The sequence below is a fragment of the Ambystoma mexicanum genome, chromosome 7p (assembly GCF_040938575.1).
Source record: "Ambystoma mexicanum isolate Mex_15411 chromosome 7p, UKY_AmexF1_1, whole genome shotgun sequence".
Taxonomy (NCBI): Eukaryota; Metazoa; Chordata; class Amphibia; order Caudata; family Ambystomatidae; genus Ambystoma; species Ambystoma mexicanum.
Genome location: NC_090939.1, coordinates 758,129,463 through 758,146,225, shown reverse-complemented (window position 1 = coordinate 758,146,225; position 16,763 = coordinate 758,129,463). Strand labels below are relative to the sequence as shown.

At 41.5% G+C, this 16,763-nt stretch overlaps 1 protein-coding gene across 2 annotated transcripts in view; it reads left to right on the top strand.

The window, feature by feature from the left end:
• GCC2 (GRIP and coiled-coil domain containing 2) overlaps positions 1 to 16,763 on the top strand; it is a 1,745,187-nt gene that overhangs the window by 6,748 nt on the left and 1,721,676 nt on the right. For both annotated transcript variants that reach the window (XM_069636885.1, XM_069636884.1), the window contains exon 2: positions 8,218 to 8,277. In XM_069636885.1, the coding sequence (XP_069492986.1) occupies positions 8,218 to 8,277 (60 nt within the window). The remainder of the gene's footprint in view (positions 1 to 8,217; positions 8,278 to 16,763) is intronic.

Below are 16,763 nucleotides of genomic sequence, written 5' to 3'. Positions count from 1 at the left end.
ATGTGGTTTGCCAGCCCATATCTATTACACCAAGCTGGTAGTTACGCACCGCTAGGAGCTATTGTGGGGTGGAAAACCCAAGTGTTAACTTCCATTTCTGGGCATCCATCACTCATGTGTAGCTCTCATCTGCGGTCTCATAAAGTTTCTGGCACCATTGGGCTGTCTCTCAGAGCCATTGACTTATGTGCCCATCACTGAGAACACTGCCCTTCACTGAGAACACTGTAGCTGCCGGATGGCAGAAGATACCAGGGTGTTGCTGATGTTTTCTTGCTCCCCGGATAGTAGAGATAAGTTACAAGAAACGGGTGTCCGTAAAAAGGGAAAATAGAAGTTGGTTACCCTTAAGAAGTGCTCATGCGCCCGGAAGAAATTATTGAGAAATCCATTGATTGGAAAAAATCACACGACTTCAATTTGAGATTGATATTTGTCAATTTATCTTGAAAGATGTTGCCCTATGGTGATAACACATGTTTCGACGTATCCAACGTCCTTTTCAAATCAGGGCTTTATAATTCATGTACAATCAATTTAAAGAGCAATTTGCCAAATAGAAATAAAAAAGTGTGGTAAACAAGAAGACACAAAGTAGATATTCATGTGAACCGTAAAATTCAAAAACAACAATTAAAAGTCATTGTTAATTCATTCATAAATTGAAGAAAAAAGAACGGAAAAATAAAAAGATGGCCATGTTCGGGAGGGGGCGAGGGGTAGGAGGTTTGTGGGAATCAGAGAAAAAACACAGAGAAAGGAAAAAAAGAAGAACAACAATTATATTATCAAATCATTGATAAAAATCATGTGTCGGTTAGGTGTAAATAATTGTGATCATGTACCCATAATAATTAGATATCTTACCCATTATATAGCGTGGTTGTGCATGTAATTGTCAGGTTTCATGTCCAGTCATGGGATAATCCCTGCTACCTATAGGGATAATTTCCATATGTAATTTTATAATGTTATAATTGAACTTCCAAAAACTATAGTGCAAAAAATCGTTGGTATTCGTCTTGTTCCTACCACCTGAGCTACTCTGAGAGTTCCAATGATCCCTTCAAATCATTGTAGTTGTTAATTCTCATACCTGGGCATGGGCAAAGTTATTCCCATGACCGGCTGTAACATTGAACGTTTGTAATATTAACATATGGTGGGGGTGTCCTTTTCCTTGATTCAAAACACGGGAAACAACGCTACATCTAAATATTTTTCTCAATTGGTATACTGTGATTTCATTGCTCAATAACCGTGAGGGCCACAAAGTCAATAAACCCTACACACTGTTGGTCAAACTAAATCGCATTCCTGTTTGTTTGCGTGGACTGTAAGTCCACATCAAAATCATGCCGTGACTTTAAAGCAATACGATCGCCGTAGGGCTGCAACGTGATGCCCCCGTCAAGTGCAGAAAATGTATTTGGCAAAGGCAGAAACCACGAGGGTCCGCATGCTTGCATTGCATATCCTCTGCTTGGGTGGGCTACTCTTGCTGTTAGGCTCACCTTGGTTACTTCGTTGTATCTTTCCGTCTGCGTACCGGCGTGTCCACCCGATCCCTGTTTGTTATGTAGACCGGTTGCTAGGCGACTTCAGTCCTACTACTATTTCTGGCTTGGGCGCCATCTTTTGGGCTAAGTTACTGGTTTCCCAATGTCACGTACGTAATCTTGTTCCCTCTCCTGTCAATTGTTATTGTTTCTGGCTTGAGCGCCATCTTTTGGGCTAAGTTACTGGTTTCCCAATGTTACGTACGTAATCTTGTTCCCTCTCATGTCGATTATTCTAGATTCCCAAATAAAGTAGAAATAAAATAAATATGACACTGTTTACGCCCCTTGTCTAAAAGGGGTTGAACACGTACAAATTTGAGCGTATCATGCATATCATAACCTGTTTTAACACAAATTTCCATGTCTATAAATCTCATTTAAGGTTCTTTTTGTAAAAGTGTATGGCATACTCTGTCATGTGAGAGCACGTGCCCTTGTGGTTATCTGCCTGGCTTGTTAGACATGATAGCTAGTATACTGGGAAGATGATACATTAATTAATAGTTGCTGTGAGAGAAAGAGGTCTAGCTATATATTCATTGCTGATGTAAAGTGCTATAGAACCGTTATTTATTTAACCCTTGTCTTAAAGATACCCTGTCCATTGGAAAAAAATGAGAGTCTCCTGATAGGCAATATTTCATAAAAAAGAATACATTTCATTGTCCGAATTCAGGCCTCTTTCAACTGAACGAAATTTACAGATCAATTTAGCTTCCTCTTGTCGTAATTTCAACTCTTGGTTTCCTCCTCTTGGTCCTAAGGTGACTCTCTTAAGTCCGGCAAATTTTAGAGTTTTTTTAGTGTCACATTGGTGTTCCTTTTGCCAGTGCTGGGCCAGTGGTGAATTTGTATCTGGATTCCCTATGGATGAGAAGTGTTCTCTGATCCTGATCCTTAGTTCTCTAATGGTGCTCCCTATGTAGATCTTATTACATTCACAAATGATGGTATATATAACGTATTTGGTACGGCAGTTGATGTGTTCAACGATTTTGAAGTTGGTGCCATATTGGTCTTCAAAACTTGTCAAATTATCCATCGCATGTTTGCACATTGTACAGGTCCCACATTTCCTGAAGCCCTTCGTTTGTTTTGGTAACCAAGTAATGGTGCTCTCCGGTCTTAATTCTGGAAGTAGAGATGGGCTCAATATGTTTTTGATAGTTTTTGCCCGTTTGTAGATGATCACTGGGTCGTCATTGATGTAGTTCCTGACATGTGGGTCCAAAAGTAAAAGATGCCAATTTCTTTTAAGGATACTTCTCAAAGTTCCATTGTTTTTACAAAATGTGGTAATGAAGCTGACTTCTTCCTTTCGGTCATTGGTTTTGGGTTTCGTGGTTAAAGTCTCTTTCCTATTCAGTGCTTTAGCTTGTGTCTGTGCCTTCAAAATAGTCTTGGAGCCATATCCCCTAGCCTTAAATCTTCTTGAAAGCAGATGGCATTCTTGTTCAAATACCTCTTGTTCAGAAAAATTGCGACGGGCCCTGATGTATTCTCCACTTGGAATATTCCTGTTAACCGAGTTCTGATGACAGCTGGTTGCAAATAAAGTTGAGTTGGCCTCTGTTGTCTTCCTAAAAGTTCTGGTCATCAATTGATCATCTTTCACATAGATATTGAGGTCTAGAAAATCTATTGATGATCTGCTGAAATTTCCAGTAAATTCTATCCCCATGTGATTGCTGTTGGCTCTGTTCCTGAACTTTTCCAAATCGTCCTGTTCTCCTTGCCATATCAATAGAACATCATCTATGTATCAAGTCCATAGAATCACGTGTTCTTGAGATGCCTCGTCTTGGTAGACATGCTTGTCCTCGTACATTGCCATAGTCAGATTGGCGAGGGCGGGGGCAAATTTAACTCCCATCGCCACTCCTCTTGTTTGTCGGTCAAATTCCCCATTGAAAATGAACACATTGTTTTGCAGAGTCAAAAGGACCATTTCCTTGAGCATGTTGACTGATTGGAATTTAGATGCAGTTTGTGTGGAAAATATATAGTCTATTGTTTCATTGGTTTCCAATGGACAGGGTATCTTTAAGACAAGGGTTAAATAAATAACGGTTCGATAGCACTTTACATCAGCAATGAATATATAGCTAGACCTCTTTCTCTCACAGCAACTATTAATTAATGTATCATCTTCCCAGTATACTAGCTATCATGTCTAACAAGCCAGGCAGATAACCACAAGGGCACGTGCTCTCACATGACAGAGTATGCCGTACACTTTTACAAAAAGAACCTTAAATGAGATTTATAGACATGGACATTTGTGTTAAAACAGGTTATGATATGCATGATACGCTCAAATTTGTACGTGTTCAACCCCTTTTAGACAAGGGGCGTAAACAGTGTCATATTTATTTTATTTCTACTTTATTTGGGAATCTAGAATAATCGACATGAGAGGGAACAAGATTACGTACGTAACATTGGGAAACCAGTAACTTAGCCCAAAAGATGGCGCTCAAGCCAGAAACAATAACAATTGACAGGAGAGGGAACAAGATTACGTACGTGACATTGGGAAACCAGTAACTTAGCCCAAAAGATGGTGCCCAAGCCAGAAATAGTAGTAGGACTGAAGTCGCCTAGCAACCGGTCTACATAACAAACAGGGATCGGGTGGACACGCCGGTTCGCGGACGGAAAGATACAACGAAGTAACCAAGGTGAGCCTAACAGCAAGAGTAGCCCACCCAAGCAGAGGATATGCAATGCAAGCATGCGGACCCTCGTGGTTTCTGCCTTTGCCAAATACATTTTCTGCACTTGACGGGGGCATCACGTTGCAGCCCTACGGCGATCGTATTGCTTTAAAGTCATGGCATGATTTTGATGTGGACTTACAGTCCACGCAAACAAACAGGAATGCGATTTAGTTTGACCAACAGAGTGTAGGGTTTATTGACTTTGTGGCCCTCACGGTTACTGAGCAATGAAATCACAGTATACCAATTGGGAAAAATATTTAGATGTAGCGTTGTTTCCCGTGTTTTGAATCAAGGAAAAGGACACCCCCACCATATGTTAATATTACAAACGTTCAATGTTACAGCCGGTCATGGGAATAACTTTGCCCATGCCCAGGTATGAGAATTAACAACTACAATGATTTGAAGGGATCATTGGAACTCTCAGAGTAGCTCAGGTGGTAGGAACAAGACGAATACCAACGATTTTTTGCACTATAGTTTTTGCAAGTTCAATAATGACATTATAAAATTACATATGGAAGTTATCCCTACAGGTAGCAGGGATTATCCCATGACTGGACATGAAACCTGACAATTACATGCACAACCACGCTATATAATGGGTAAGATATCTAATTATTATGGGTACATGATCACAGTTATTTACACCTAACCGACACATGATTTTTATCAATGATTTGATAATATAATTGTTGTTCTTCTTTTTTTCTTTCTCTGTGTTTTTTCTCTGATTCCCACAAACCTCCTACCCCTCGCCCCCTCCCGAACATGGCCATCTTTTTATTTTTCCGTTCTTTTTTCTTCAATTTATGAATGAATTAACAATGACTTTTAATTGTTGTTTTTTAATTTTACGGTTCACATGAATATCTACTTTGTGTCTTCTTGTTTACCACACTTTTTTATTTCTATTTTGCAAATTGCTCTTTAAATTGATTGTACATGAATTATAAAGCCCTGATTTGAAAAGGACGTTGGATACGTCGAAACACGTGTTATCACCATAGGGCAACATCTTTCAAGATAAATTGACAAATATCAATCTCAAATTGAAGTTGTGTGATTTTTTTCCAATCAATGGATTTCTCAATAATTTCTTCCGGGCGCATGAGCACTTCTTAAGGGTAACCAACTTCTATTTTGTCTTTTCCTAATGGAGTAGAGGAATCAAAGACTCCATTGTTACCCTAGTTCCATGCAACCTTTTAAACTGTAGTACAAGATAAAGAGGGCGCAGAGTTCTAAGTGAAAAGTACCTCAAAACAGATTCCTCACATTTTTGTAAATCCGTAAAAAGGGGTTGCATCTCTGCTGCAACATTTTGAGGCAGAAGGACTGCACCCATTGACTGACCATAGATACACGGGCATTGAGCAACAGTATCCTGAGACTACCAATGGAACATACTGGCAACCCCTTCCATCACTGGCCAAATAGTGTCTCAATGACAGAGTACATTGTCAGCATTCTCTAGGTCTTGTTCTAGAGCACCAGTAGTACCCCATGCTCGCATAAAACAGCATTTCAATAAAACTGCATCCATTTCTTGCATAAAGGTGATAGAACGATGGTCTGCAGTGTTTCCCAGAGCAATGCCATGGGTTAAGGTTAATTTTAAACCTTCCAGCCATCACCTCTTTTGTATTCCTGAAATCAAAACCCTGTAATGTGGTCCAGAGTAGGCAGTGTTTGAATTGTATCATAAAAATGCAATAACAGTGCACAAATGTGTCTTTAAGCGGAACCAACCAATTCCTTACTAACAAGTATCATTCAAGCAAATTGGAAATTACTTTTGCTGCTGTAGTTAAATGCATAGCATGGCTTATAAGGAAGATAGTATTGGATAAGGTGCACCGGAATGTAACGCAACACAGATTCGCGAACCTTCCAAAAATATTAACACTCAGTTGCATAATAGTTGAATTGGAACAATACTACTCACATTTTACGTCCAACTTTTACATTGATAAAGGCCATTTGGCCTTCCATTTAAAGCATAGGATGACTGGCATTATGATGGTGCCGAGGATGGTCCGTTGTTAACTCTATCAGTTGGGATCGCGGGCACATTTTAAACTCTGAACTCATTTATTAATGAGACGTAAACGACAACATTTGAAGATGGATGGAATAACGACAGTGCATCCTTGTAACCTAGGCAAAAACGACCACCACGTAGCTCCTGTGTTTAATGAACAGGAAAGGAAAAAATCGGCACTGGGACACACTCACTAAAGTGTATCCGTGTGATCATATGAAGGGGTATAATTAGGAACTCTTGTGTGCGGTATGGAAGAAGGTAACGCAATAAGCACTGGAGGTGAAGGATTCATTAAAGTACAGCCCTTTGATCCTAGCCATGCAGTATCAAATTGCGAGGTCTTGTTTTCTGTGAGGAGAGAAGGAATCGGGACATAGAGGTGAAAGGATTCAGTGCAGAGCAGCCTCGTGACATTTAGTGACCCAGATATTCTGTGCTTTTGTTTTACTGTCATGGGGAATAAAGCAATAACCACGGCAGTCTGTACTGTGTTCGGAGAAATTCATTACAGTGCAGCCTTGTGACCTTGGGGAAATCGTATACTCTGGGATCATTTGAAACATGACCTGTAACAGTGTGAACAAAGACAGGTGTCTGTCACTTGCCCTGCTCTTGCTCTCTACTCAGTCTGTAACATAAAATGACCCACGTAACCTCCTAGCCTTACCTGCGCTCGATCTGCTTTCTGCAAACGAACATAATCAGATTGTGAACATCATGTACCCAGTCGCCAGCAATACATTCTAGGCTTGGGAGACGTGGCAAAAGCATTTTATTTGAATGTATTATTGGCCGCATGTACACTTTTGTGACCTACATTATGTATAGTTAAGCCTTTCACATTGTTCTTAGACAATGCTACCTTATTAATAAGCTGTAAATCAAATTTGAAATTAAAAATAGAGCAAGTAAGTTAATAAATACACCCCAAAATGCCCATTGTTTCTAGTTTTAAAAAATCCCTAACTCACTGTGCTGCTGCTTTACACTTCAACTCTCAGAGAACGCTCTTCCAGATAATCGTTGTGCACAACTTATGTAATTGTTTTTTTTTATTAGGTTTTACATGGGTGCTGTAGTGTCGAGGGTGTGCATCACTTGCAGCTTGTGAATTTTCATGTCTGTATATTCTACTCAATAGGCTGTTCGAGAGTAGAACAAATTGGTACATATAGCACCATTTCTTAAATACGTCCATTCCGTGCACTCTGTTCATTTTTACAACACTGTCCACCCACTCACCCCTCCTTTGTAGTACATCCTACTTGAGCATATAACATGCTTTACAGGAAGAAAGCCGCATTGTGTAATCCAAACAGAGCTTCATGGGGATGCAAATCAGACCGGGCTGGTTAGAGGCATGTGTGATAGGTGCTGATCAGGGAAACGAAAACACACGCACGGTTGCAGAGCAAACTGGGTGCCAGCAGTATGGCAGACATTGCGAAGTTGAAACATTGATATTTCCCTTCAAGTGCAAATCCACAATAATTCGCCAGGACTGGTTTTTCAAATGGGAAGAATAATCGCTGTTGTCTCTTGGGTAAGCGGAGCTGTAGGGCTCTACATGAACACAATCAGACCTATTTGTCTTACCAAGGTTTATTTCTCATACCTCTCCAGTATATCTTTCTGAGCTATGACAGAGGGCAGACCAAATTGCAGAAATGCCAAGACTCCTGAAAGTAGTGACAGAAAGTACATCAGATTAAATCTTTACCTTTTTGTAGTAGTTCTGCATCTTAATGTTTGGTGGGGAGTGGCGTGTGCCTAAAGAGTGTGCGCAGCACAGATAGTAACTATTATATTTTTATGCACGCATGTTTTCCAAGTTGATTCTCGGAAACAAAAGTTCTACGTTTGATTTGTGCTTTTACTTCTGCAGCAGGATGCTGGCCACGAGGCGGTTTCTTCCCCCACCCCTCCAGGAACAGGGAAGTCAAAGGTAGAGTAAATACAGCATATTTGTATACTCTTGCTCCATGTCACCTGCCTTGCAGTAAACCAGCCTAGCATTGTTCGCAAGATTAGAATTGTCCGTAGAAGACGGAAATGTATGTTGTGCGTATTGCCTTGATTTTTTTTTAAAGGCTAATTTAAATACACTGTAAAAGCACACACATAATACCAGTGACAGCCGAATCCCCTCTAAACGTCATGTTTTTTCCTTGCACTCCATGCTCAGATGTCTTTTTAGGCACAGCAGTATACGAGCTTGTATTGGCCCGCTTGTGTGAGTTAAATCTCACACAAGCATCTCTCGCACAACAACCCGCACGCACTTCACAACACCGCAACAACACCTAAGCAACACCAACAGCACACGAGGACTGGCATCGACCCAATACTCGCACCAAAGCTCAGCACCCGGTGTATACCGAGTTGAAGCTGCCAACAGAACACCACTCCTCTCACTATCCTACTCCCGTTTCACCTACTAACCCATCCCACCTTCTCATTTACAGATCCGCCAGAGCGCCTGGGGACCAACTCCGTTGGTGATGGTGCACGGTACAAATACCTTTTAACATTTAACATTCCTTTATTGAATGCAGTGGTGCCTTTACTAGCTGGTACAGCCTGTCAGCCCTATTATCCTCAGTACCGAAGGTGTGCACACAAGTGAAGTGTGACTTTTAGAGAATAGTAAAGCTCACACAATACTTTTTTCTGCAAAAAGGGATAAAATCATGTCCACCATAGAACATCAACATTCCGCTTTAAAAAATGAATAAAGAAATCTACCTTTCTATTTCCATCACTGGGGTGGCACAGCCATCAGCGGAAAGCTACCAGCCCCACGGCACTGACTGCGACACGGTACATGTACTTATTTATTAAAAAAGGGGGCTTAGCAGGTGCGGAGCAGGCGACCGACATAACGATTAGAAAGCTGGATTTTACTGGAAGATAAAGGAAGCGTTCCAGTCTTTCCGATTGCCTGAGCCAGACCGAGAGGTGCACATGTTTCTGTGTTACTGTTCGGCAACATATACCTCATTGTCTTGTGTCTTGCCCCAGAGTATTGGGTCTCTGTAGACACACATGCTTCATAATAATCCACACCTTTTGCTGGCAAACCACGGAAAACCCCACTTACGTTTAAATGCAATGACATGGACTTCCAGCCTATGTTAGCAGGCTGCTGCTCCTTCAAGGGGCCATGCACAGCCAGCCTATTCTGATGTTACGAAGCGTTTATACTGTGCCCAACCGCCAACATAGTGGTCTTGGAGCACTTGGGCGTGTCTGTAGATTGTCGTATTTTGCGCAGCCCAGGGTTTCCAGACCTTAGTTTACCGAGAAAAAAGGAGTACGGGGAGATGAAAGGAAGGGAGAAGCGGGTGCGTTGGCAAAAACAAACGGAAGAGAGGATGCAGAGGCTGAAGTGCTATTGTGTGGTAGCATGGGCGCATATAGATCCTCTAGAGAAGCCCATAGCTCAGGATTGAAGAAAAAATGCTCTAAAAGGTTTCGAAGCAACAGAACTGTATTAGTGTGGCAGTTTCCAAAATCAGTAGGTAGTTCAGGACAAGTAGTTAGCCTGCGTGATGGGTTAGAGTTGTGCTCAAACAAACCTTTGGAGTGTGGTGGCTTTTTTTCCCAGGCATACCTTTTTAAATCTTCTCCGCTGGGTAAATCCTGCTAAATCATGGTTACCCAGTCCATAATACAGTTTTTTTAAGGTGAATGTAGGTGATGACAAAACAGAAAGATGAGGATGTACGGTCCAACTGACACATTCCAAAATATGCTGCGAGCCTGGTACCCTTCAATGTAGAAGAGTGGATCATTGAGTATTCAAACTGTCTCCATTTCAAATGGGGCTGATGAATTGGGATACCTTAACCACTATCCAAACTCAACTCCCATTGGCCCAATGCTGTATGTAAGCAAGTATGTTGCATAGAAATATTGATGTACAAACAGACTTCCAAGAGTAAATCTGTGAGACGGCACCCCCATTGTACAAGTAAGACTTGAAACACACAAAGGGTATAAAAGAGGTTTTCCAAAATAAAGAAGACGTATGTGGGTATTACCTAAATGCGAGAGACACGTTGAGCCGCAGACATTTTGCATGTGCCAATAAGTCAATAGTCCTCCTCTAAAATATTTGGAATTAGGACCTAGAAGTCTGCACAATAGTAAGCCCAAATAAAAGGTCCATATAAGAGTGCGTTTTTAGGAATTTATAAGGGGTAGGTTAAACTATGTTTTATGCCATTTATTTGATTTCCCTCTGCCCCTACAGAGGGAAGTATGGTTTTTGTTTTCAGACTGTGTCAAATTCTCTTTAGATGTTTGTCTGTCGCATTTGAAGGAAGATGATTTTTATTTTTATGTTTGGTAAATCTGCCTTTTTATTAATTATGCAAACATCCCATGTCGCTGTTTCACTTTTTAAAAAAATAGCATTCCTTATCAAAATACTTTGTTGACAGTAACCACTTTTGGGTCTCTGAAATGTCATCTTCTAGAGTTGTATGCACTATTTATGTTGCATTATAATACAGATTTTAAACTTAGCCGAATCACACTTTTATGATCTTGCTTCTCATAGGCATACTTCTGTGATCACAACCGGCTACTTTTTGGAACATTAAAATGTCATCTTATAGAACAGTGGTCTTCAAACTGAGTGGCTGGCCCCCTTAGGGGGTCCGAAGGATGACTAGGGCGGGAACGTGAGGCTCTTTAAAAATCGATTAGGGTGACTACTTTTAATAGGTAATATAAGCAGTTATGGCTTGTTAAGGGGGGACAGACAATATTTTTACTCAAGTGGTGCACAGGTTCATACATTTTGAATATCACTATTCTACAGTATTATGTGCTATTTATTTCATGTTCCTAGGCTTTCATGCAAACTTTGAACATTACCTAATCACACTTAAGGTGTCAGTCCTCATGTGGGGTAAAGTATATCCCCTCAATGCCAGAAATGAGGCCATGCCCATATTTAAGAGGGAAGCTGACTGGTACTAACCATTGGAAAATGCAGGCTAGTCCAAAACATTTTTCTAATTTAAGGGCAAGTGACATGAACAGAAATGGGCCTCTTTCAACTTTACCAAAATGAACAGGGACTCAAGTGAAGGAACATGTGCTTGAAAACTTAGAATTCCTAGATATGCCCAATGGATTGCACAAGATATGTGTGGCTGAAGATGCTGTTTTCATAAAATATGAAAAGCTACTGTGCATTAGGACCCCAGCCCGCCCATAGAGCTAGGGGTTTCCCAACAGCACTTTAAGATGAGCAGCAGCACCCTTGAGATGGATGGGGATGCAGATTAATACTTTCGCATCAAATCAATAATGACAACTTGATAGTTTGGCAAAGGGAGTCCGTTTAATGACAAGTACAAAAAACGGGGAGTTGATGAATATCAGCAATCGCTCGATCTTCCTTCTCGCTTCAACACCAATTAATTTCAGAAAAAACATAGTATTTATAACAAAAATTCATCATCACTGACGTGTAACTCTCACAAACTTTAACATGCAACTCTATTGGTTGTAGGAAGGTAACTTTAATATAGGCACTATATCTCTATATGGTAACAGGGAGTGGGGATTGGATAAATACTATAAGGTGGGGCATTTAAGCCCTTCCTTCAAAATGGCTACAGTAAACGTCACTAAAAGTACGTCTCATTGGTTCTACTAACTATAGGATCCTAGATTACTTGGTCCACTATGATTGGGTTGGCAACAACCCCACTCATACTTTTCCACTTGCTTAGCAGCGTGCAGAATAGCCAGCCAGGTGCAGGAAGTTCGTCTGCACCCCTAGCTTCCCTCCAATTATTCCTACAATCACTCATCACCTCAGTGGTCATGTGTCAATTATTTCTTTGTGGTTGGCCTCAAGACTGCTTCTTAGTCTGGAAAAGTTAAGACATCTGTGCATGGGACAAGTCCATGCGTAGGTGTGAAAGTTTCATCCCTTCTTGCTCGTCTGGTCACGTGATTCCGAAACCGTGAAAATCGTCTTATTCTTCATGCAATTTGTGTATTTGATTTCATTCTGCCAGCCATCTGCCATCTGTGGCTTATCTTCTATTCTGTGTTCTTCTATTCATAATACTCCCATTCAGCCGCCTGACTCATGCATCAAGGACAAAAACTGGTGCACAGATATTCAAAAAGCTCTTGCTAATAAAATTACTTCTCTGCAAGCTAAAATCAGTAACAAAAAAGATTCTCTTCTCTCCATCTCCAATTTGAGTAACACCAGTTCTATTCCTCAACCTACCTGGGCGCCACCACCTATGCCCACCCCCCTCTTCAACTTCAGTAAAGTCTCTACTAAAGAGGTTGAAAAAGTTATTCTTGCACTCAAACCCTCGAACTGCCATGGGGACCTATGCCCTGCACAACTGATAAAGGATGCAGCCCGAGAACTCTCTCCATTTATCACAAAACTAATAAATGCATCCTTTACAGCCGGTACCATACCTAACAACCTGAAACAATCCTGGGTCCCCCCACTCCTTAAAAAACCGAATCTAGATCCTGCCATCCCCACTAACTACCGTCCCATCGCTACAGTGCCGTTTCTTGTCAAAATCCTTGATAAAATAGCATACGAACAAATTCAACAATACCTTGAACTTAACCACCTCCTAGGAGTCTGACAGTCAGGCTTCAGACCTCTGCACAGGACCGAGACTGCGCTCATAGATCTTAAGGCACAGATAGATGAGGTGAGAGATGAGGGCAAGACAGCACTTCTGTTACTTCTCGATCTTTCAGCTGCATTTGATCTGGTCAACTACGAGATCCTCTGCACACACTTACAGTCGGCAGCTCACTTCTCACAGGAGGAAACTGAATGGATCCAGTCCTTCCTCAATAACCGCACTATGCAAGTTTTTTATCTGGACTCAACGCTCACCTTCAAAAAACAAGCCAATGCCATGGCTTCCGCTACATCATATACATGTAAACTCATTAGGGCATCCCAACCATTCCTCTCATCAAACAATTGCATCACTCTAGCCAGAGCATTGATCCTATCCAAGTTGGATTATTGCAAAGCATTATATGTAGGCAGTAACAAATACATTACAAATAAAATCCAAACCCTGCAGAACAATGCCTTAAGAGCAGCCCTAAGCCTCCCGAGGGACGCACATATTTCAGAGACTAGAAGATCGCACAATTGGCTTTCTACAAAAGTTAAAATCTTCCTTAAATCGGTCTCTCTGACCCATAAATGCCTACACCAAGCGGCCCCTCAATATTTGATAACGAGATTCACCAGACCGACTTCAAGCTGTCCTTCTAGAAAGGCCAATTCTAACCTCCTCCTTGTCCCTAGATACAAATGCACCATGTCTGGAGGGAACAGCTTTCCTGTCAAAGAAGCACAATTTTGGAATTCCTTACCACCATCTCTTGGGGACGACATTCCCTACCCACAATTCAGATCCAATACCATCCGCTGGATCAAGGAACATGACATCTAACGCTAGGACATTAATCACTTCCACTGTCGCGCCTATTGTAAATTGTGTATAAATGTATATCTGCTCACCTCTATGCTTAGATTTATCCACAACTTGTAACGATGTATATTCACCTATAATTTATACTTTGATGTACTGGTCCAAATGTTTAATGCTTCCAACACTGTAACCTAGTTGGATTCATTTACTGCGTGCTTTGTAACTTAAGTTGTACACTCCTCTTGTTGCTTGCGCCCTGCTACCCACGGGTTAGGCACGCTTTACAAATAATAAAAACAAACAAACAAACATAAATTGTATCCACAGTTGGTCTATTTCAGCCGATACGACCTTGGCTCCTTGGCACAATTTGCCTTTGTCTGAGTTTTACTCCGTCTTTAATTCTCAAGACCTTTAGTAACCTTTGGTTGATTCTGCTCTTGTGCATAGTGGAAGTATACTTATATATAATGTGCTCCTTTTGAGGTAGATCGGTAAAGGTGCTGCTTGCCGCAATCTATTTTACTACTAAGCATAAGCAAGCCTCACGATTTCTGTGCTTCTTGTTGCGGTTCCTTGCATATGTACATGCTTAAACTAACTGAAAATCTTCATCGTGCATGTGGCATCATTTCTGACATTTTAACATCAATTATTTCACTTAAGGCTCAGGATGTCGCTTGTCTATGGTGTTTCGTCTATTTTCATCATTCACAGGTCGTCATATCTTCTATATGTGAGTCAGTCCGGTTTCTTGTGACGTCACCATTCATCTTCCTTCAGTATCTTTTTAGCTTCTTCAGGGATTGCATTCTGACAATCTTCATTCAGTCTCATTTGTCAATATGGTTTTCTCAATGGGTACCTTACTGTCCAGGTTTTTTTTTTAGGTGTCGGTACTTCAACAGGTGTTGTTCTTCTGATAGGTACTGGACAGAGCCCAACTGCGGCTCTCTGCTGGTTTATTTGCTCATCATACATCACATATTTCGGCGTGAACGTTCCTGGTACTTCAAAATGGGCGGTTGGAGTGTGAATAGAGCTTGGCACCTTCTCTACACTTGTGTGAAAATGCTAACCTCACAGACTGCCCTCTGGCAACCTATTAATGCTTATGTTCCTCCACATTTAGGTATGTACTTAGGTTTAGTTAAAAAATGCAAGTTGAAGACAGATTAAGTGAGTATAGTTTTGTATTGTCATACAAACAACTGTCTGGTGAAAAACACAATTTATAGTAGTATTCAATTCATACACTTGAAATATTGCTGATCATAGTGGTATTCAAATCATACACATTTGATCATAAGCTTCTTAATAACTGTGCATTATCACACATAAGCTTCTTAATAACTGTGCATTGTCACAACCAGAAAATGAGTATCATATACAGCTGTGAGTTGCAACATTGGTCACAAGGGAAACTATGTCATGCCGACACGTGTTTCAACCTGACAAGGCCGTCTTCAGGGCGTAAAAATAATAATGAATTAATTCAACAACTACACTTCTTTTTAACCATAATGCTTGTTAGAAACTCCTGACAATTAAATGACCATGGGTCTGTGCAATTGTTGCTTATTGGAATGTGATGAAGTAAGAGCTCTCTTCTGGAGATTTTGAAAGCTTCTAATCCAAACTGATATTTGAAGCTTGGGCTTGGTTAGCTGAGTCAAAGTTGCCGTGCTATGGGGTAACAGATCTGCCCGACGGCGTTCACCATTACACGTCCATGGTCATTTAATTGTCGGGAGAATTACACCTTCCCAGCATGCTCCAATCGAAGTTTGGCAGGAAATAACATTGCATAGGGGATGATCGATCTGGTGCTTTGTGCCCTCTTGACCTGGTCTAAGGTACGGCGGGCTGATTGTACTGCTTTCAGAAAAATCAGGGTATATGTGTATTCTGGCAGAGTCGTATGTCAGTTCCCTTCTCTCTGGATAGCGTAAGGATCAAGTCCCTATTGTGGTAGTTTAGGTGGCGGGCAATGACTGTGCGGTGGCGTCCCTGGTTTTGGAGCCGGCACCAAGGCCCGGTGGGCTCTCTCAATTAGGAACTGCTTCCAGAATTGTGCTTCCGGGAGGATGGTGCGGATCACTTCTTCTAAGTAGACTTCCATCGGCACGTTGTTTGATTTCTCTGCCAGTCCAATCACTCTCACGTTATTACGACGCAATCTCAACTCAAGATCATCACATTTTATCTGCACCAATTTCAGGTTTTTCTTGATGTCCTCGATATCTTTACCTTGAGCAGTTGCTACATCTTCCACTGTACTGATCCTGTTCTCCGCCTTCACAACTCGTGCGTTGACCTGTTGGAGATCAACTTTAATAGAAGATATGGTGCTGCCAATTTCATCAAGTTTGGAACTCACAGCAGCGAAGCCAGCTTGAAGCTCCATCATGTAGGAGTCTGGCTACGTATTTGTTGAGTGCTGAGTCACAGGGGCGCACAGCGGTGGGGGGGCGTCTCCCCAATGTTCCAGATGAGCATTTCTATAGGCATCCATGGGTCCTTTTTTGTTACCCTTAATACCTCTGGTCATAGCTGAATATGGACTGTATTCCGGCGTGACCACAAAGTTAAAGTTCAGAGTACTGTGCTTTCGTAGTACTTGTCCTATTGTCCCAAGGATGTCAGGATTGCATTCCCCTCTGGCACTGCTATTGGGTTGCAGTTATTGATATGTCCTGCCGTGACTGGTGCAGTATCTACCGTGCCTCCCCTGCCTCTGTGAGTGTGTTTCCAAGTTTTATTACCCCACAGAGTGCACTTCTGATGAGCTTCTGTCTTATATTTCTTCCTCCCCAGTGCGTGCCCGCCCCATGCACCGGCACCACTCGCAGGAATGAGGCAATTGTCAAGATTTGGCCCTGGATCGGGTGTTGTGACTTCTGTCGGGCGGCGCTTTTTTGACTTATGGAGACGCCATTGACATGTTCCACTACATCGACAGCCGTCTGGAATC